The 23,820-nt window shown below is 41.7% G+C and overlaps 1 protein-coding gene across 1 annotated transcript in view; it reads right to left on the bottom strand.

The window, feature by feature from the left end:
* The window catches only part of LOC135476370 (eukaryotic translation initiation factor 4E transporter-like), a 30,902-nt gene extending 7,253 nt beyond the window's left edge, over nucleotides 1–23,649 (bottom strand). The window contains 22 exon segments of the mRNA XM_064756370.1: nucleotides 512–626; nucleotides 3,600–3,705; nucleotides 4,423–4,571; nucleotides 5,072–5,232; nucleotides 5,535–5,943; nucleotides 6,719–6,820; nucleotides 8,160–8,370; nucleotides 8,373–8,418; nucleotides 8,846–8,893; nucleotides 8,896–8,999; nucleotides 9,532–9,736; nucleotides 13,028–13,166; nucleotides 13,975–14,165; nucleotides 15,539–15,724; nucleotides 16,200–16,224; nucleotides 16,803–17,013; nucleotides 17,862–18,012; nucleotides 18,251–18,372; nucleotides 18,780–18,853; nucleotides 19,099–19,249; nucleotides 19,753–19,794; nucleotides 23,440–23,649. Coding sequence (XP_064612440.1) covers nucleotides 512–626; nucleotides 3,600–3,705; nucleotides 4,423–4,571; nucleotides 5,072–5,232; nucleotides 5,535–5,943; nucleotides 6,719–6,820; nucleotides 8,160–8,370; nucleotides 8,373–8,418; nucleotides 8,846–8,893; nucleotides 8,896–8,999; nucleotides 9,532–9,736; nucleotides 13,028–13,166; nucleotides 13,975–14,165; nucleotides 15,539–15,724; nucleotides 16,200–16,224; nucleotides 16,803–17,013; nucleotides 17,862–18,012; nucleotides 18,251–18,372; nucleotides 18,780–18,853; nucleotides 19,099–19,242 — 2,899 coding nt within the window. The 5' untranslated portion in view covers nucleotides 19,243–19,249; nucleotides 19,753–19,794; nucleotides 23,440–23,649.
* Between the last annotated feature and the right edge of the window lie 171 nt (nucleotides 23,650–23,820).

Raw genomic sequence — 23,820 nt, 5'->3', positions numbered from 1 at the left:
CCAATGCTTATTGGCCACTGCATGTTTGGGGGTGAGTTACAGGACTAATCGTTAACCATGTCTCATACGGAAAACTAATAGGGGTCCGAGGACATTTAATAGGTTACGGACACCACATAATTTCAAAAATCAAAATGGCTACATAGATGGGTGCTGCCGATACCTTTAATTGCAATTTTCAAATCTACCTGCTACATTAGATGTTCACAAAACACACATGCTTCCCCACAATCTTTGCTGTTATGGGGAATATTAATAAATGATAAACCAAAGAAAAGTCCAAAATCTGTTAAAGCTGGTAAAAAGAAAAAAATAATGTTATTCAATAATTTATAGTGGTAAGAGAAAGCACACCGAATCTAAACAGTCTAGTTTTGATTAGCTTTTGGATTAGCTCTTATATCTTGCTCATAAGATTACACCAGGCACGATCACACGGCCCTTGTAAAGTCAAGCATCTCCAAGCTGTGTGTCAGCTGATTTTATCAGTGACTCAGACTGCAGTGGTTACCTTGGTTACTGCCAGTAGGCGTATCCCCTCGGGCCTGCTTCTCTTTCTCTTCCACTTTGTCAGAGTGCATCTTCCTCATCACGGAGGTTGGGGTAAAAGCCATTGTCACAGTGGGCTGAAACAGTCAAGATACGTGGGATCAAGTTTGAACTTATTCACCACGATTATAAAGTACAGCACAAGGTGTAACACATACAATATATAATACATACATGAAGGCCCTGGGTGGATTTAAGTCCAAGAGGCCTATTCGATCCTTGCCGTTAAGATATTCATTTACTTACTGTAAAAACTTCTCGACCTCCGAAGCTTTTTCAGTGAAATTTTGGCATACAATTATTATAAAAATGACACCAAAAATGATATGTAATAATAGATTTCTCTACACCCTATACTTCTCTCAGAATATTTCAAAATACTAGTTGCAGTGGTGGTTGAAAAGGTTGAAGAAATAGGGTATACTTTCATTTAATTGTAGCTTACCACATTCCAGCATATTTTCCTGAACAGAAGGGGCGGGGGGCAGTTTTATAGGTGAAAGTGGAGTGAATAATGTTACGACTGACGATCACAGAGACACTGACAAACTCAACCACGTGTGACGCAGACATGAGCACCATGGGAGTCAGTTTTATGGGTGAAGGTAAGTGGAGTGCATGATGTTATGACTGACGATCACAGAGACACTGACAAACTTAACCACATGTGACGCAGACATGAACACCATGGGAGTGAAGGTAAGTGGAGTGCATGATGTTACGACTGACGATCACAGAGACACTGACAAACTTAACCACATGTGACGCAGACATGAGCACCATGGGAGTCAGTTTTATGGGTGAAGGTAAGTGGAGTGCATGATGTTACCACTGACGATCACAGATATACTGACAAACTTAACCACATGTGACGCAGACATGAACACCATGGGAGTCAGTTTTATGGGTCAAGGTAACTGGAGTGAATGATGTTACCACTGACAATCACAGATATACTGACAAACTTAACCACATGTGACGCAGACATGAACACCATGGGAGTCAGTTTTATGGGTCAAGGTAACTGGAGTGCATGTTATGACTGACGATCACAGATATACTGACAAACTTAACCACATGTGACGCAGACATGAGCACCATGGGAGTCAGTTTTATGGGTGAAGGTAAGTGGAGTGCATGATGTTATGACTGACGATCACAGAGACACTGACAAACTTAACCACATGTGACGCAGACATGAACACCATGGGAGTGAAGGTAAGTGGAGTGCATGATGTTACGACTGAAGATCACAGAGACACTGACAAACTTAACCACATGTGACGCAGACATGAACACCATGGGAGTGAAGGTAAGTGGAGTGCATGATGTTACGACTGACGATCACAGAGACACTGACAAACTTAACCACATGTGACGCAGACATGAGCACCATGGGAGTCAGTTTTATGGGTGAAGGTAACTGGAGTGAATGATGTTACCACTGACGATCACAGATATACTGACAAACTTAACCACATGTGACGCAGACATGAACACCACGGGAGTCAGTTTTATGGGTCAAGGTAACTGGAGTGCATGATGTTATGACTGACGATCACAGAGAAACTGACAAACTTAACCACATGTGACGCAGACATGAACACCACGGGAGTGAAGGTAAGTGGAGTGCATGATGTTACGACTGACGATCACAGATATACTGACAAACTTAACCACATGTGACGCAGACATGAGCACCATGGGAGTCAGTTTTATGGGTGAAGGTAAGTGGAGTGCATGATGTTATGACTGACGATCACAGAGACACTGACAAACTTAACCACATGTGACGCAGACATGAGCACCATGGGAGTCAGTTTTATGGGTGAAGGTAACTGGAGTGCATGATGTTATGACTGACGATCACAGATATACTGACAAACTTAACCACATGTGACGCAGACATGAACACCATGGGAGTCAGTTTTATGGGTGAAGGTAACTGGAGTGCATGATGTTATGACTGACGATCACAGATATACTGACAAACTTAACCACATGTGACGCAGACATCAGCACCATGGGAGTCAGTTTTATGGGTGAAGGTAACTGGAGTGCATGATGTTATGACTGACGATCACAGATATACTGACAAACTTAACCACATGTGACGCAGACATGAGCACCATGGGAGTCAGTTTTATGGGTGAAGGTAAGTGGAGTGCATGATGTTATGACTGACGATCACAGATATAGTGACAAACTTAACCACATGTGACGCAGACATGAGCACCATGGGAGTCAGTTTTATGGGTGAAGGTAAGTGGAGTGCATGATGTTATGACTGACGATCACAGATATAGTGACAAACTTAACCACATGTGACGCAGACATGAGCACCATGGGAGTCAGTTTTATGGGTGAAGGTAACTGGAGTGAATAATGTTACGACTGACGACCACAGAGACACTGACAAACTTAACCACATGTGACGCAGACATGAACACCATGGGAGTCAGTTTTATGGGTGAAGGTAACTGGCGTGCATGATGTTACGACTGACGATCACAGATATACTGACAAACTTAACCACATGTGACGCAGACATGAGCACCACGGGAGTCAGTTTTATGGGTGAAGGTAACTGGAGTGCATGATGTTACGACTGACGATCACAGATATACTGACAAACTTAACCACATGTGACGCAGACATGAGCACCACGGGAGTCAGTTTTATGGGTGAAGGTAACTGGAGTGCATGATGTTACGACTGACGATCACAGATATACTGACAAACTTAACCACATGTGACGCAGACATGAGCACCATGGGAGTCAGTTTTATGGGTCAAGGTAACTGGAGTGAATAATGTTACGACTGACGATCACAGAGACACTGACAAACTTAACCACATGTGACGCAGACATGAGCACTATGCTGGCAGATATTAAATAAGAAAAAAAAAAGCATGATACGAATGGACAGAGGAATTGCATGAAGGAAAATGATGCGCAAATGATGTGCTAATGTGAGCAGCCTTTGAACGTGAAAGTGTCCTAGGTAAGAGGGAATTTTCAGTTTCTGAAAGTCACAAGTGAGTCTTACCTTGCTAGCTGTGGGTGACTGTAATGAGATCGGGTTGGGGGAGAGAGACATCCCCGTAGGCAGTTTCTGACTAGGTACCATCATCATGGGATTAGGAGATTTAGACCTGTGAACATACCAAATACAGCCATCATTCCATTGTTGCATACCTTCCTACCTGTACTCAAGTTTTTTCCACTCACACAATGGCAGTACGACAGGTGAAGGAAACAGGATTGCCAAGTTTATTCAACCTTTGTTACATACAGATATGCACGCCACACTAGCGGAAGTCATTGAACACAAGACTGCATAAAAAGTCGCATGAGCATCATCAATCTTTTATTGTCCCCACATTTTATCTTCTAAAGACCCAACACGTCCTTAGGGTGCTGGAATCTATGAATCTCTGCCCATGGACAGATCAATCATTATTAAGATGTTATCAAGACCTAATCTTTCAACATGACTAAGTTACCGAACTGGCCGGATTCTGAAAGAATTATTCATCGTAGAAAGGTGTTTAAAGGTTTGTTTTGAAGGTAGGATGATATCCAACTGAAACATTTGGAGTTTAACCACAAAATATAATAATTTATGACAAAATTTCCAGTTCTTCAGGTGAATTTTGGTGCAAACACTGACAATATCTCAAAACAACACAGCTTCCCTTAAAATACAATTAAATTACACCTTTACTTTGCAGATGTGTGGCCTACTGTAAAATGGGGACTGTTTTTATACAAAGTTTCCAAGGAATTATTACCATCTCCATCATGGCGTAAATAACCAATACTAAAAGCCTCGTCAAACATCCAGTGTCATACAAGTACTCAGCGCTTACCCATCATGCTGCTTTCTCATAAAGCGCTCTTTCTGGTCTTCCAGCTGTTTTTTGATCAGGGCATTCTGCATGATGGCCTGTGTGTGGGCAATGAGCTCCTGGGGACTGGGCACTCGTGGAACCACAGGTGGGCGGATGCTGTTACTGGTCTGCAACAGAGGATAAAAAAAGCACCAAATGAACGTCGATACTAAGCATGGGTATTTCTGGCTCTTCAGAGTGATATCTCATCAAAAACTGAGCTCAGACTCTAATTATACACACAGTAACACAGCAGTGGGTAAAATACACATGCACATTTGTCTGAAATTATGAATATCTCCATGATACAAGCTCATTTTGGTGATGATCAGGGTTCTAGCTAAGGTCTTTTTCTTATAAACCCTGTTAAGTCTTCATTAATAAGTTTTATGGCACATGTGAATCCACGGCCCAGGATTAAAAACATTAATACCTGTCAGCTGTAAAGCCTAGATACATTACAAATTAAACACAAGTGAAAACTAAATTAACTTTATTTATCTGACTGACCGCTTATTGTCACCAAGAGAATCTACAACCCATGGCTGGGTTTGATCCAGTACCCTGCATGTCTTCACTGGTAGACCTGCATCTTAACCTCTCAGCCAGAGGCAGATTATCTACTTACTGTGAGTGTGTTAGCAGACAGCGTGTTCTGTCCTAGCGCTAGAGGGTGTACAGGGGAAGGAGCGCTCAGCTGTACCCCATGTACGGGAGAGGGAGCACTCAGCTGGGCAGGGTGCACCGGAGAGGGGGCACTCAGATGCCTTGGAGGCTGCTGGCTGAACACTGAAATTAACACGTAGAATTTTATTCAATAAATTATCATTACCTTGACATTTACTGCAGAGTACCCTACACAGAGCACTTTCCAACTGCACAATGCTATTTTGCATGTTTTCTATATATTGTTTTGTGTATGTAGCCATAAACTGAAGAAGCAAAACAGGACCAGAGTAAATTGACTGAATTACCTTCAATAAAATAGAGATTCTTATAATCATTAGATGTACCACAGCAAAATCCACTGGTGTTATTCACTTCATAATGATATTTAACATGATATTTTAGTGAATGCCATAACTACTTACTGATAGGTGACTGTATCCGTGGCGTGGACTGCTGTGATGAGAGCAGCTGTTGTTGGATAACCTGCGGGGAGGGTGAGCGAGGCGTGGAGGGTTGTGCCAGCAGGTTAGGGAGGGGTGGGGGAGTGGGACTCGGGGACGCGGGCTTGGTAATGATGGTTGGGTTCTGTTTGATGAAGCTCATGATAGGATCTGGGGCTTGTGAAGGAGGGTGGGGAGCACTCATGGGGTGGGGTTTGGCCTGGGGTGGGAGCATGGGCTGTGGGATCTGAGGAGGTGGGTGCGACACAGCCGTCTGGGGAGGGGGTGCGGACATCATGGGGGTGGGGGGCTGCGGCTGCTGGTGCTGCTGATAGCGAATCTGGGCCTGTTGCTGTAACAGTCTCTGTTTTTCTTTGTTCCGCAGAATAGCCTGAAGAAAAAAAGATGCAATGACATCTCAATATTTGCACGTGAATAATTTAGGCTGCCGAAACAATAGAAAATGAAAATCTTGTTCACAACATTCACCCTGAGAAAATACACGTTCGTTTACTCTAATTTTTGGGACACCTTTTCTGCTCTTTTTAACTAATATAGACTTAATATATTTTTTGTCGTTCCACATGATTAGTCCATCTAATAAACATATTTATATCTTCACTTTTCCCCAAAACTAGGAGAGAACTGTAACTCTTTGCTTTCAGCACTATTAATATCTGTCCTAAAAATTAAAAAAACAACAGAATACAGTAAAAATATTTATTTCAGACAACCATAATAGGTTGTGCAGGGTGTGGGGTGTTGCAAGATGACAAGGCAATGATGTATGCAGGTCAGGGTCCATTCTGACCCCTCAAACAGTTGGGGATAACAGAAAAAAACTCTGTATAACTGAACAAAACATAACTAACATATCAACATGATGTAAAAATCTCATACACATGAATTTTGGGTCTTGCGATCGGCTTCTGGTCATTTTTAGAGCACAACGTGGGGGGGGGGGGGGAGCTTGAGAGTAAGAAGATAATGCAAATATGTCAATATGTGCACACAAAGTCCTACAATCCTACAAAGGTCCACAAAATAATAATCATAATGTTAATACATCAGCAAATTTGGCAACTTCTTTCAGCTGATGCCTTTTCTTGACGGTGGTTAATGGAAATGTAACCTAGCATGGTTAAGCACTTCTAGCAACACCTCACCTGTAAGAATTCATCCTTAGCAGCTGTCGAGATCATCTGTTTGGGGGGCTGAGCCATATGCAGAGGGGACACTGGCCTGTTGTCTGCCCGCATTGGCATCGGCTGCACAAGTTTAAAAAAAAAAAACACAAACTTCTTCTTAAAGGAGAACAAAACTTAAACCATTGACACTATAGGCTGAAAAGAGCACATTTTTTTTCTATCTGGTGGTGTCTGCTGCATAATTCTGCGATTTTTCCTCGCCATACACGTAAAGTCTGAAAACGGCAAAGCTGGCATAAATCGTTGAGTCCGTTACGTCCACCATCTTTAACACCCTGTAATTTATGCAGGGGGTGTGTTGTCTCTCAGCCAATGAGAGTCGTTAAAACTGCCGGCTTGTTCGTGTAAACTCGGAACCTACGTCCAACACTTCAGTTTCCCGATCGTCAAGTGGAAAACGGACTGTACTGTTCGCTACCTTCTGGGAAGAAGAGTTCTACCGGAAATGTACAAAGTGCACTTCGGTGGTTCCCGGCGGCAATTCTCCTTGAAACACAGAAGACTTCAGGACTAGTTCTTAGGCAAAATGGAGTCACCCACAGCGGATTTTGGCGCTGACTTCATTTATAATTTATCAACTTGAGGTATGTATTAGAATTTTTTTCATGGCATTCACCTGCGAGGAAATGCATCCTCTTATCAATGGTATTTGTTTGACATTTAAATTTTCTACCCCTTTAACTGGGATGTGCATCTGCTTCAATACTTGCATTTACATCTATCAACTGTGAGATCTACCATACAGTGTTAATTACTTAGTCCACTGATTGCTACTTAAAACCATTCTCGCTAAACAGTGTAGCCATGTTTGGCATAATACAATTTGGGTAAATGATGGTTATATAGCGCACAAAATAAAAGCAACACTGAGACATTTTTAATTGGACTGTGCAGATGAAACTGACTGGGTGGGTCAGCTAAAGGGATTTAAATACACAGCAAATCAATCAAAACCATACCCCTAAAAATTAGTATACAACATGCGTCATGTGAATAAGTTCACGAATGACACTAACATTTCTTCAACCTGATCCTATTAATTTATTTGTTTTTTTTGAAACCAAACGGCATGAAGTGAATCACTGACCTGCACCTGGTACTGGACAGACCTTGTGACACCCTAATTTCTCAACCTTTTCGCCTATGATCAACTCTGTACACCTTCTCAATCAGATTTTGGAGACAAACTTTAGGGCTTCACAAAAAATAATAATTTTAAGTCTACACTGATAATGCCATCAGAATATGCTTGAAAAAATATCTTGCAAACATGTGAAAATGCTGAAGATTTACGGTAAAGCCACAACCAAACAAAGAGGTCAAAGGTCTGGCAGTTCCAGTGAGCCAACCCTTTAACTACCTTAGCCCAGTAGGACACCTTGCTGATTCTAGGACTTACTGTCTGGAGTTTGGGGGGAGGACTTTCAGCAGCCGCCACGCCTGCCCTCATCAGGGTCAGCAGCTTGTTGAAGGCTGCCAAATCATCACCCGTCTCTCCTTGGTCCCATTCTTTGGGTGTTGTCAAGAGGCGGGTGTGGTGGGTGTGACCTGTGACTAGGCGGCAGGGCCCGAGGCAGAGGCTGGTTCTGTGGGGTTTAGAGTCAGAGGTCGCATGTCTGCCTCGAGCTCAGCCACTGTCTTGGCCTTCATTGGAACAGCTGTCAATGGGAGAGGCAAACCAGTGAAAACAGGACAGTGGTGCCAACAGCATGGACAATTATACAGTATAGATAAGTACAGATAAGAAAGATCTACAGTCAACAGTCACATTACTCGTGTACAAGGTGAAATTGAATCTGTGGGGTGTACTAAATAGTGCAAGCTGTCATTAAGTCCACACTAAATAGAACAGAATAAAATTTTTTTTTTTGATGGAGGGCAGTATACATGTTAAAACAGTCTTAATTTGTTGAAAATGTGGACTGTAACACAAATTTTTTCCTGTTGACATATTTATGTGATTAGTAAACTTTCAAAAACACAAAAATCATGAAAGCATCAAGATCAGACATAATGAAAAGCTGCATTTTCAGTTTTATTTTAAGCTACATTAACACAAAGCACTTTACAGACAGCATAACTTACTGAGTGGGGACATGCCAGGTGTGGAGCGTTCACTGGAAGAGGTGGAGCAAGCTTGCCAAAGATAAGAGCTTTGAGCTGTGCCTCTGCGTCACTGGCCGACAGGGGGCTGCTGGTCGTGCCTAAGGGAGACAGAATGGGCCATGAAGAAACCAAGCTGTCGTGTTACTTGTGATATGTTTCAACAACATTTTGCTACCTGCACCAATTCTAATGAATGAATTCTAATTTCGACCCTTAGACTTTTAAACAGTTCCAGTAATTTGGTTGGGATGAGAGGTACTTATATCAGACACTTCGTTATACAACACTTGTCTGGTTCTTTACACTGCAAAGTTTTTGGCATCTATATTGGCAGAAGGGTTCATGAGTGGAGGAATCCAGAGTGTTTGGAGGAAACCAGAGTGCCTGAAGGAAACCTGCGACCTTCAAAAGGTGCAAAATCCACAGCCAATCCAGTCTCAGCTGAATTTGATTGTTGTCATCCTGGTTAAAGGCTATGTCTGGTTAGGGGGAGACAATATATTGTTTAGACCTTTTAAGTAAAACATACTTTTTTCGAATTCTGCAGTAATGCAACTGCTCCATGCCTGCATCACATATACTGCAAGGCTGAATTAAACTCCAACAGAACATCACATTTTAAAGCTTCACATCAGGCAGAAACGAGGGGAGACACTTTGACTCACTGTGGTTTGACTTCTCCGCGTTGGGGACATTGTTGTTGGCAATGAGAGCACTTATCATTGGGTGCACTGCTGATTTGTGGTGGTGGTGGCTCATCTCCTGGGGGGCCTCTCTCCTCATGCCCTGGGATGGGGCTAAAGCTGAGGTTTTTGTCTACCATGGAGTGAGGGGAGGGTACCATCGGGCTACGATTGCCACTGATCAGCTCTGAAAACAAACGCAGGTTCACTGATAACAGCTAATACATCTATTTTTAGGGATCCCGTTCTTCCCGAACGGGGTCCCTTTTGTAATTGTTCGGTTTTTTCTTATTATTATTATTAGGGATCCCGTTCTCCCGAACGGGATACCTATTGTTATTGTTCTGTTTTTTCTTATTATTATTATTTTTTTTTCACCGACCTTGTTAGCAGCAGAACTCAAACACCGTTCAACATAGAGGTCTCAAATTTTGTACACACAATCTGGCAGAGATTTTCCAGGGGTTATTTTTTATTTTTTTCTTATGTCACGTGGTTCGGCCGCCATATTGGATTTTGTGTAAAACTTTTAAAAATCTTCTTCTCCAGAACCACTGAACCGATCGTTTTTCAAATTTGACATGCAGCTAGTAAGTCACGAGTTCTTTAAAGTTTGCGAAAATGGTTCACTTCGGTCAAAACTCTGGAAGCTCGCCATTGGTCAAAATTGTGACGTCACAAAAAGTTCTCAAAGTTCAATTGTTCTGAACGTATTCTGATGTATCTTGAGCTGTTGATTTCGAATCTGGTTGTATTTTTTGCATATCTGTGTAACGTTTTGAGATATTAGCAAAATACTCAAAAAACTTACGCAAGTTTAATGACCTGTAAGTCGAGAACTATGGCAGCTAGAAATGTGCAACCTGCACGAAATTATAGCCCAAGACATGCTCTTTCGAACATTCGTCATCGGATTTGAGCTCCGATCAATAGTTTTTTCGCTAGAAGCGTTTAAATGACAACACCGTTTTTTTTTTAGAAAAAGGTGTTAATCCTATTGCTTTAACATGGAGTTAGAAGGGGACTGGACAGGGTTTGTAGTATTTGACCTGATGCTTTCGGCCACACTGTCCGTGATCTCCCGAAACGGTTGTAGGATGACATTGATTCCAGTTCCCATCTATCTCCAGTAATCTGTTAGATGGCGTAGAGATCTAACTACAACAGCAAACGACGTGGACCTGTAAAAGTTAGCTTTGTTTTGCGCAGACCTCGTCCTCTTTACTATACGTTAAAGAGGCCAGGGTGATTGACAGACATGTGCCCTTCTCCAAGTGCTGACTCTCAAACGATGGCCGAGCTATCAGTGAGCAGTGAGTCTGTGCATGGCAGGTCGTGGATTGTGATGTAAATGAACAAACTTGCTGTTACACTGGTCGTGTTTTTGCATTATTTCTTACAAATAGCGGGCTAAGTCTGCCAAGGAATGACCGTTTTTCACTGGGCATAGCGTAGAATGATTAAGGCCGCCGATCTATTCGAGGGAATGCAAATGCAAAACCGGCCGACTGCCTCAGTGACAAACGGTGTAAGGTCGCATGGAAACTTTGAAAGCGGTGTATGTGGAACATCTGTCCTTCGATCACAGATCATGAAGGGGAAAACGTCATCGATCCGATCCGGGATCCCGATTCGCAGATCCATTCTAGTTATTATTATTTTTTTTTCACCGACATTGTTAGCAAGGAAACTTTTTTACCGTTCAACATAGAGGTCTCAAATTTTGCACACAAATTCTGGCGGTGATTTTCCAGGGATAAATTCTCCATTTTTTTTTCATGTCACGTGGTTCGGCCGACATATTGGATTTTGTGTAAAACTTTTAAAAATCTTCTTCTCAAGAACCACTGAACCGATCTTTTTCAAACTTGACATGCAACTAGTAGGTCACGAGTTCTTTAAAGTTTGCGAAAATAGTTTACTTCCGGTCAAAACTCTGGAAGCTCGGCATTGGTCGAATTTGTGACGTCACAAAAAGTTCTCAAAGTTCAAATGTTCTGAACGTATTCTGATGTATCTTGAGCTGCTGATTCCGAATCTGGTTGTATTTTTTGTATATCTGTGTAACTTTTTGAGATATAAGTCAAAAACTCAAAAAAGTGACGTAACTTCAAAGACCTGTAATTTGAGAACTGTGACAGCTAGAAATGTGCAACCTGCACGAAATTGTAGCCCAAGACATGCTCTTTCGAACATTCGTCAACGGATTTGAGCTCCGATCAATAGTTTTTTCGCTACAAGCGTTTAAATCACAACACCGTTTTTTGTTTAGAAAAAGGTGGGAATCCTATTGCTTTAACATGGAGTTAGATGGGGACTGGACTGGGTTTGTAGTATTTGACCTGATGCTTTCGGCTACACTGTCCGTGATCTCCCGAAACGGTTGTAGGATGACATTGATTCCAGTTACCATCTAACTCCAGTACTCTATTAGATGGCGTAGACATCTAACTACAACAGCAAACGACGTGGACCTGTAAAAGTTAGCTTTGTTTTGCGCAGACCTCGTCCTCTTTACTATACGTTAAACAGGCCAGGGTGATTGACAGATATGGACATGTGCCCTGCTCCAAGTGCTGACTTTCTAACGATGGCCGAGCTATCAGTGGAGCAGTGAGTCTGTGCATGGCAGGTCGTGGATTGAGATGTGAATGTAGAAACTTGCTGTTACACTGGTCGTGTTTTTGCATTATTTCTTACTAACAGCGGGCTAAGCCTGCCAAGGGACGACTGTTTTTTCACTGGGCATAGCGTAGCATCATCAAGGTCGCCGATCTATTCGAGGGAATGCAAATGACCGTCCGACTGCCTCAATGACAAACGGTGTAAGGTCGCATGGAATCTTTGAAAGCCGTGCTTGTGGAACATGTGTCCTTCAAACACAGAACATGAAGGGGAAAACGTCATCCATCCGATCCGGGATCCCGGCCTAGGATCTGCTATTCGCAGATCCATTCTAGTTTTAATTGGTGTTTTACACCGTTCTATACACTTTACACCATCCTATATATTTCACATATCCGACAACAGTCAGCATCATGGGGAGAGGAAAGTGGGCTCGTGGGAACCCATGACTTTCTGCAGGCTCAGCTAATGAACTGTTACATGCATATAGGGATGTGAATGACAGAGCTTCTGAACGGGGTTGACTGACGGGTACATTATATATCTTACAGGGTAATGACAGAAGGTTACCTTGCATGTCTCAGAATTGCTGATGAGATACCACTGTTACCATAGAAAATGTTCAATCAGCCATGTGTATACGTTTTAGAGACCTCACAGTGTCTATAACAAGGACCAGGCATCAAATCAAATGTAAAGGCTCCTCAACAGTTTGGAAAGTTTTTTCCACAAAACCATAAAGAACTTTTAAACAATATAGTCTTAAATGACTAGCTTTAACTTTGGAATCTCCACAAAAAAGGAGAGCCACAGAAATGCTTCGTAATTTACTTTTTAGGAAGCTTTGACTCACCGTTAAGGTATGGGAACTCTTCATTGATGGAGGAACGTCTGCTGTTGTGTCGGCTGTTTCCTTGACTACCACCTGCCTGGAACCACTGACAGAATCTGCTTCCCACGTGCCGGATTTCTGATTCGGGGCTTGGACCGTCCTGAAGAAAACCCCAGCCATAGCAAATGATTTATTCATGATCTTTTTCTTACTTGGGTCCTCAACCTATTTGAGACAGACGCCTTCATAGCTGTGACTAACCTGCTTTATCAGTCTTTCAGTTGGTAAATTTTTATTGATATCCTATCTTTCAACATCAGCGTGTTATATTTTATTTATTTGATTGTTGTTCTTACGGCGTACTCAAGAATATTTATTTATTTATTTGTTTATTTGATTGGTGTTTTACGCCATACTCAAGAATATATCACTTACACGACGGCGGTCAGCATTATGGTGGTTGGAAACCGGGCACAGCCCGGGGGAAACCCACGACCATCCGCAGGTTGCTGGCAGACCTTCCCACTTACGGCCGGAGAGGAAGCCAGCCAGCTGGACTTGAACTCACAGCGACTGCATTGGTGAGATGCTCCTGGGTCATTACGCTGCGCTAGCGCGCTAACCGACTGAGCCACGGTGGCCCCCAAGAATATTTAACTTCTACGATGGTGAACAGCATTATGGTGGGACGATGCTATAGACCACTACCATTTTTTTTCACTAACGGTTCCCGAGTTCACGACATGAAAAACTACACGGATGGGAATGTGTGAATGTATGATTATGGCTGACCAACACTTTGGTACTACAGCAACCCTACTGTGACAACGACTTTGAGGTGGTGGGCAGTGTGGAGGTAAAATTTACAGATTATGCGATTTTGCACTCATATCCACATTTTTTATTTTTCAAAATCTTTTGAGAGATTTTGAACCTTAACAAAGCATCTGATGAATGTTCTAACTTACACCAAGGCCTGGAATGTTTTCTATGTTGAAGAACTCATTGAAATCAAATAGGGAGGACTGGTGTGCAGGTGAACGTCGGTTTTGATGATGGATGGCCGCATGGGAGGAAGTGGGCACTGGTTGTGGTTCTGTCTCAGGAGAACTGGACTCATTTGTCTCCAGGCTCCCATTACGGTCAGTCACACAGATACCTGAGGACACAAAATATGTACTTGTTCACACCATCCAATACATGCACCATTTAAAACCAGGTTTCTAAGCATATAGATCAGGAGCCATTTGGATCAATAGTGCAACACAGTGGCTTAATTAATTTTCCTTCCACAGGCTAGTTCAGAAAATATCAACCAAAAAGAAAATTCCTCACAAAAAGGGCAAGTGCACAGCACAATCAACAAATGTGTGCTCCATTTCTTTTTTAAACATTTTCATCATCACATATGACATCCCTCAAATGATCTCGAAATATTCACTTTTTTTGTACCACAAGTGGCTAACGTTCCTTCAGAATTGGTGGAATAAAACCGTGACTATTCTAAAATAGTGATGTGCCTACTGCCTCTGTTGAGATTACATCTCTAATATACTTTGGAGTCAGACTTTTTACAACAGCGATGTTGAAAGCGAGGCTTGTTCTCTTTGCTGGCTTCATGACTTGTCAGATCTACCTGACTGTCTGTTGCTCTCTTTGTTAGCTGGTTTTGGGACTCGTCAGACCTACCCGTTAGCTTCTTTTCTCTTTGATTGATGGTTTCAGGATTTGTCAGACCTACCTGACTGTTTCTTGCTCTCTTTCCTCGCTGGTTTTGGGGCTCGTCAGACCTACCCATTTGCTTCTTTCTCTCTTTGTCTGATGGTTTCGGGATTTGTCAGACCTACCTGACTGTTTCTTGCTCTCTTTCCTCACTGGTTTTGGGGCTCGTCAGACCTACCCATTTGCTTCTTTCTCTCCTTGTCTGATGGTTTCGGGATTTGTCAGACCTACCTGACTGTTTCTTGCTCTCTTTCCTCGCTGGTTTTGGGACTCGTCAGACCTACCTGACTGTTTCTTGCTCTCTTTCCTCACTGGTTTTGGGACTCGTCAGACCTACCCGTTTGCTTCTTTCTCTCTTTGTCTGATGGTTTCGCTATTTGTCAGACCTACCTGACTGTTTCTTGCTCTCTTTCCTCGCTGGTTTTGGGACTCGTCAGACCTACCTGACTGTTTCTTGCTCTCTTTCCTCGCTGGTTTTGGGACTCGTCAGACCTACCTGACTGTTTCTTGCTCTCTTTCCTCGCTGGTTTTGGGACTCGTCAGACCTACCTGACTGTTTCTTGCTCTCTTTCCTCACTGGTTTTGGGACTCGTCAGACCTACCTGACTTTCTTGCTCTCTTTCCTCGCTGAATTTGGGACTCGTCAGACCTACCTGACTGTTTCTTGCTCTCTTTCCTCCCTGAATTTGGGACTAGTCAGACCTACCTGACTGTTTCTTGCTCGCTTTCCTCGCTGGTTTTGGGACTCTTCAAACCTACCTGACTTTCTTGCTCTCTTTCCTCACTGGTTTTGGGACTCGTCAGACCTACCTGACTGTTTCTTGCTCTCTTTCCTTGCTGGTTTTGGGGCTGGACTCTCCTCAACTTCTGCATCATCCTCTTCCTCCACCCGGTCAAACCCTCGCAGCTCAATTGTGTCTGTTTGACTGACAGGCCCTTCCGTGAACCACTCTGGTGCCTCCTCTTCCTCCATACGGTAGTCACGACCACGCCGTACTGAAATTTATATTTCCTTTTTTATATTACAAACTAACCCTTTTCTGTTACATTAGGTCAATCAATTTCAAGCTCATCTATTTCAAATGTCACTGGAGGGTATAAAACTGAAAATACAATTCAAAAATCATCTACTCTAAAGGAAATGTAAACTGCCCAAGCAATTTTTTGGCTGAAGACCTGTCTACCCGATCAGGAAACATTAAACACAGGAAAATCATAAAATATCTTGATCTAACACAAGAAAAAGGTGGATTTTCATTTTTATTTGATTTCTGGACTTCTTAGTGTCGGTTCAATCTAATAACATAAAATCAGTGTTACTTTTATCCTTTTTTTTTTCCATTACAACTGTTCCTCAATCTGAAGTCTGTAACCTTCAGTAGATCCAAATGTACTGAACAGGAGATAGTAGCTATACACATGCTACCTGTATCATTTTCAAAAACTGAAGCTCGTTACCATTCGCACTCACCTGAAGAATATCCACGGTAATCCCTCTGAAATCCGGAAGAAAAATATATGCAAGAAATTATTGGTATGTTTGAAAACCGTTTCTAATTTTGATCTTTGTAGGCTGCAGTCATTTCACATGATCAATGCACAAAAGAACTTTAACTTTCGAGACTTTTCTCAAAACCCCACCCTATGAATCAGTAATACCTTCTTTATAACATTAGAATTAAATAATATCTACATGCAAAGATTTGAAAAGATCTTGTAAACCTGTTCTTCCAATTGACCAAATACAGATCCAAATCATTCCTTTCAAATTAAACAGTATTCCGAGTTAAGGAGGTTTTTATTTATTTATTTATTTGATTGATGTTTTACGCCGTACTCAAGAATATTTCACTTATACCACGGCGGCCAGCATAATGGTGGGTGGAAACCGAGCAGAGCCCGGGGGAAACCCACGACCATCCGCAGGTTGCCAGAAGACCTTCCCACTTACGGCCGGAGAGGAAGCCAGCATGAGCTGGACTTGAGCTCATAGCGACTGCATTGGTGAGAAGGAGGTTTTTATTTAGAAGGTATGTTTTGCTAGTCTGCAGTTAAAGCTCTCACATCTACTTACCCGTCTGTCACTATCCCTGTTATCTCGACTGTAGCGGTCATCATACCGTCGGCTATCACCACGGTCGCGGTCGCGCAGGTCACGGTCCCGGTCCCTATCACGCAGGTCACGATCAAATCGATCTCGGTGGAAGTCTCGATCACGATCCCTGGGTTGGTCGCGATCAATCTGGATCCGCCCACTCCCAATTCGTCTCTGGTCCCGTCTGTCCCTGAAATACAACACAAACTTATCAATAAATGTTTGTTTGCTTTGGGAATTGGTACTCAACCCAGTACGCAGAAACTTTTCTCCACTGGAGGATGTTTCATTTATCAGTGGTGGAATCCAGGTATCTGACAAACCATTTGAATGAAAGCCGCAGATGAACAAGCAATAACTGAATTCAAGCCTCCCATCTCATTGGTTATCTGCCAATCTGTTGTGGTCGCACAGAGCTATTTCACAGTACAGGCACAGAAACTGACACGTCCCGCATGTTATTGTGAGACAAATGACCATTCTCAGTGTATAGTTACGTCACAAAGCAAGGTGTGACTGGCAGGAAATCCGAAATACTCGACACCAGCCAATCTAGATTACGTTCAATGACAAAAATTAATCCCAGCTGCCCTTTCACCTACATGTCGAGCCACTGCACATGTTAGAGTATAAACGTGATTGACTGGGAATCCACCACACTGAATTACACAGCGTGACGAATATGAATTCCAACTGTCTCTTTAAAGTTTACTGTAAGCAATTTTTAAAGTTAAAGTATGAAACTAATTGGTTGAAAACTGTTCAAGACATGAAATTCACAAGGACAAGTGAGAAAGACAATTTGGGATCAGCGAGAATTTGGGGATTTTCCACAGTGTATTCAAATTTAAGCCAGACTTTAATGTATGTACCAGTTTTGTTCTAATACAAACCCAACAGGACTTCAGTTCAGACGAAAGTTAATACCAGGCTTAACTGCTGAAACACTTTGGAACAAGGGAGCTTAGCGGACTAAGCATACGAGAGCCATTGTGTCAGCTCCAAATTGCTAAGCCTACACAGAACTAACGCATGTACCTGTCACGATCACTTCCTTCACGGAAGTCTGATGGGCAGCTCTGCTGACGCAGAACGCTCGCCTGCGTCACATGACATCCGGTCCCGAAGCTCCGTCTCTGAGGACTCAACACAATCCCGTCACGCTCCTCCTTCAGCCTCTCTTTGGGATCTGCCAATATTTATAACATACACATATTCATTAGTGTTACTTTTTTCCACCATTTGACTTTCAGCCCACACTTTAGAACTTACATAATATTTTGCCTCAAAGAAGTGCATTTCTAGAGGCAGATTTACCAGAAATATTAATTTTGGTTCTGAAACTTTTTCCATTTTGATTGATTTTGTCACGCCTCTATCAGCTCCTGAATCAGCACACATGAATCACCTGACCACTAACTGCTTACCTGCAGGTCGCTTCCTCATGGGTACCAGGTCCAGAGAAGAGGGTTTCTTCCTCTCTGCAAACTCCCCCTGCACAGGGGAACACCCACGAAACCATTTCTCAGGGTCCCAACAACCATCCTCACTGAAACATAAAAACCAATTAGGTTTTAAACTACCGAAAGTTTTCCTCGATTGCAGACAAGATTTTCCTTACAATCACGTACAATTCTGAAGTATTTATGGGAATTTCTTTTCATTACTTGAAGAGTGTCTCCATCTTTCAAATTATAGAATTTAAATTGCTTGGGCTTTATATGATGAGGATTCATCCAGTATATACACTGCACTGCACGAAGTGGTGTCTGACAAACTTCAAATAGATAACATACAGAAAAAATCTGCAAAACAATGGATTGAATGAATTTTGAAATTTGTCAGCCACTCTTTATTAAGTTATTTGCAGACCTGCTGCTCGTATAATACAGGATTCTGAGCAAACAGTGATAACTAGATATCCAAAGGCGAGAAGTTTCAAATCTATCTGCTTACTTGATATACTCCTTATCCAAAAAGCCTGGCCACATCTTAGCAGCTGGGCTCTTTGATAATTCGGTGAGTTTATTCTGAAATAAAAAAAACGATATAGCAGTCTTAATTTCTAGCACAATAAATTACACATAATGATGTTCGAATGGTTTAATATGTAAAAGACAGATGTATGAAACAAGCCCCTGGGGCCAGTTGTTCAAACCTAATTCAACTTTAAACCAGACCAAAGATAACACCAAGCTCAATTCTGAATACTCTTTTGAATAGCCTGAGGCAGAATACAGCCTGTCCTGGTGTATTGGTCAACAGTTCCACTCACCCGGTCATACTGGTACTGAGGGAGGGGGCCGGGGGTGTCACCTCGACGACCCTCCTCTCCCTCCCCCTCTGAGGAGCCCCGAGGCACACTGTCACGACCACCCTCCTCTGAAGCCATATCCACGTCAGCCTTGTCCTTCTCCATACTCAACCTACAACAACAGCAACGCTGATGGAAGTCAAAGAGAGATTCTAAAGCATGTGTAGAATTATTGCAAAATCTTAAACACGCTATTTGAATTCAAGCCGAGTAATGACCAAGATAATCAGCGAACTCAACAAATCTGCTCTAATTTCAATTCAATTTATAACTATAACTATTTCTATGAATAAATCTTCATTTCAATGCTGGAGTCAACATGCACATGTGTTCTAGCCTCAAAACTTTCTGCTCAACCCTAAAATACTTTGCTTTCAGTAAACTTACAAAGGGTTTCTTCAAAGGGCTTCGACAACTGTTTTAGACAAGCAAATATTTTTCCTTGCTCATTGAACATCAGCACACTTTGAAAGTGTAAAATATATCTTTAGTAAAGGAAATAAAACTGTTTCCTCACAAATAAAGTACAGCAAAACCAGACACATTTCTTAGTTTTATTAACTTTAATTAAATAAAGAATGCTGACTGACTGCACATACACTTCTCCGTACTTACTTCTCTGTGTAGCTTTGTTGAGGTTTAGAGGTCTCCAAAGATCTGAGTAAAGACACAAAGTTGCAAGAATTAATTATAATATTCTGAAAGTCATGGTCAGAAATGACAATCATCATCTGCATGAGCCAGGTATTTCCTCAACTTAGCATACATACACATGTACTTGTACACATACATACACATGTACATGTACACATACACATACACATGTACTTGTACACATACACACACATGTACATGTACACAAACACACACATGTACTTGTACACATACATACACATGTACACGTACACATGCACACATGTAAATGTACACATACACACACATGTACTTGTACACATACATACACATGTACACATACATACACATGTTCTTGTACACATACATACACATGTACATGTACATGTACTAGTACACATACATACACATGTACTTGTACACATACACACACATATACACATACATACACATGTACTTGTACACATATACACATGTACACATACATACACATGTACTTGTACACATACATACACATGTACTTGTACACATACATACACATACTTGTACACACATACACATGTACTTGTACGCATACATACACATGTACACATACATACACAGGGTCTTGTACACATACATACACATGTACACATACATACACATGTACTTGTACACATATACACATACACATGTACACATACATACACATGTTCTTGTACACATGCATACACATGTACATGTACTAGTACACACATATACACATGTACACATACATACACATGTACTTGTACACATACATACACATGTACTTGTACACATACATACACATATATTTGTACACATACATACACATGTACTTATACACACATACACATGTACTTGTACACATACACACACATGTACTTGTACACATACACACACGTACTTGTACACATACACACACATGTACACATACATACACATGTACTTGTACACATACATACACATGTACTTGTACACATACATACACATGTACATGTACACATACATACACATGTACATGTACACATACATACACATGTACTTGTATGATTCCTAACAATGAGCGCAGTCAGTATTTTCACGAGTCTCACAAGCTCACACAGGATTGGATGAGACAGGTGGAGGCTCTCACAAACTAAAGCTGGTAAAAGGTATGACATTACAGCATTTGCTAGACTGAATCTATTTGCGCAGCTCGCATAGTCAGGCCAGTCTGCTTAATTATGCATAAAATCACCTCTTCTGGCTGCCTTAGTTTGCGAAACCCCTAGCCATGGCTCTTGGCTGTGATATTATAATACATCACAGCAGAAGAGTGTTCCAGGTTAAAATGGTGGTACTTAAAAACAGCTTAGTGCATAAAACCTCCACGCCACAAAAATCTGTGCAAAATGAACCAATACATGCCAGGCAAAGCTCCAATATTATGGTATGTTCACCACGACATTCTCTGTTCATCTGCTAATTTTTTCCAAATTCTGCAGCATTTACAACCAGCAAATCCAATATAATTCACAGTTGTGACTTTCGCTCACATGCCGACATCATGACCTAATACATCGGGTTGTTCTTCACCGCACATGCGTGGTTGACCTTTCACTCCACTACATTTTGACCAGCTCGCTGTCAGTTTTCACAGACAGAAAGCCATGTGACTGCAGAGAGACGACTTTGCCCTGGACTGAAGATTTGTGCAAACTGTCAAATTAAGTTTGCAGCGAAAGAGGGAGGGGGGGGGGGGGGCGTGTTATCTCAGAATAGTCAACCACTGCTGCTTGTGCATTCATCGCTGACCCAGATTTTAAAAACGTGACAGCAGGTGGCGGCCAGCTAAATATGAGCCTATCCTCGACTTCCGCTAAAATTTACAGGAGAATGGTGATTTAAAGGGCAAATAGGAATTGTGGCAAAAGATAAGTAGATATTTCAGTTTTCTGAATTGCCGTGCTTCATGTGCACTCAAGATAAATCTAATGCGCATGTATCGGAACTGAACGAGCTCTTTGTAAGCATTATACAGGAATCGGGTCCACAAAGCTCTTGGGCTAAGTGTGGTCAGCAGTCCCTTTGTATTAGTATATATAAGCCAGCCTTTGACTGAGGTCTTGGGCTAGTGGGGGCCTCAGGCTCCGGAAGTGTTGAATTGGTTTATACATGTACAAACCAAATGTCATATTGTCTGAAAGACATTCATGAAAATCACACTGGAGGGATCGAGAAAGTTGGATCATAATTAGAGGGACATACCCCTCATAATCTGGCTTAATCAAGAAGAACATTAACAAGGCCTAATATTAAACAATGCAGTCATCATCCCTTTTACAGGCCGCCAACTGGGGCGCTTCAACCTAAGAAGTGGTCTTTGCAGCTACCCCATGCAGTTTAATATCGCCACCATAGGTTATTTTAGTATACATTAGTGAATTAGATATGGCTGATTAACTAGGGTCCATAAAGAAGTGCCCATGCCACAGCCACAAGGTCACATCTACCCCAACCCATTGCCCCCCACCCAACCATAAATGAGCGGATCACACTTCTGAAGGACCAAAATGGGCTTTTGCTCTGCTCAATCATTGTAGACAAAAAACCAGCAAAATTCTGAATAGGCTGTCACATTTGGCTTCTCGAAGCTCTCCATAGTAATCTTTGTGACGGCAACTTATCGCCATGCTAATGACTTTTCTTCACAGCTGTGTCAAAAAACCACTTTGTGGAAAATAGACCGCTCCACACCACGCTCATGAGCACAAATGAGATTGCGAACATCGCTGGCTGTTCGAAATTTTATATTTCCATGCAACAAATCATGTTGTTGTCATTTTAAAGTCTAATTCAACACAACCGCAACTGGAGCATTTTTTTTTCTCACCATCCATCAGCCGTTTCTCAAACTTCTGCTGTGCAACACAGAAAAACAATACGTCAGTGCAGATATGTCTCATAACGTGTTAGAGATAAAAGAAAATTGTAAAGTGCCATTGAGACTAGCTATAGGGAAGTTGAATGCTTCTAGTTAATGGACTTCTAGTAGTAGTAATATTGTAATTGAGCTACAGCTACGACGGTATATGGTGTGCCGTACCGAACTATCGTGATACAGATCCATGTTCAACTGCTTGACTGACTCACCAGTCTTACAGTTACTAAAACCAAGTGTTGAAGTGGAGGGCTCTCATAGATGATAACCCCCTCATTCCACACTAAGACAGGTACATAGCAGATGTTATCTCAATTTGACATGTATCATACTCTTCAGTTATTCAGCCAAGACATATAACAAATACCAATGTCATACACTCAACTAGAAACTGTTTTCTTCACCAAAAAACTTGATTATATATGCTATATAGGAACTATCCACCTTGAAATACTTTCAGTGCAGAAAAGAGCTGGCAAATCTAAATTCACACACCATTTCACAAAAACACAAACAAATGTGAAATGGTACACTTTGTACACTATTCAAACTTCTCGTATTAAACAACACGTACGGCATAAAAAAAACGTATCAGAAAGGATTTCTTGTGGGACCAATACAGCTAAAATATGTCCTTCAGCCATCAAAATGAAATATTTTCAGACAAGTGGCCTTGGACGATATAATTTCAGACTTGTTTTTGACGTCCCAGTCCACGCAAGCATGCCGTTCGAAACCCACCTTACCTTGTTCACTTTTGGTTTTAAGACCGAAGATGTTCCGACGAGGACCAGTGGCTTTCGTTAGGCTTTATGAAGGTGAAAGAAAACTATGTACACTACAAAACACTACATTTACAATAGCAGAATATTAAACAACTTGTAAGAAAGACATACTGAAAATTTTTAAACACAAAATCAGAAGGTATTTGAACTGTCGATGCACAACATTGGAAATGTTCGTAAAGGTCCCGGATGTGGGCATGCGCAGAAGACGTCCAAGCTTAATTTGCATATAGCTGATCTAAAATAGAATGCTTTTGCTCAATCCCAAATGCTAAGGAGTCAGTTGTAGTCTAAGTGCATTGTTTTTATTGCATTCTCCAAGCTATTGCCATTTTAATTTGC

Source organism: Liolophura sinensis, chromosome 10 (genome assembly GCF_032854445.1).
Source record: "Liolophura sinensis isolate JHLJ2023 chromosome 10, CUHK_Ljap_v2, whole genome shotgun sequence".
Lineage (NCBI taxonomy): Eukaryota > Metazoa > Mollusca > Polyplacophora > Chitonida > Chitonidae > Liolophura > Liolophura sinensis.
The sequence above is the reverse complement of the archived record's forward strand: the minus strand, read 5'-3'. Positions and strand labels throughout refer to the sequence as shown.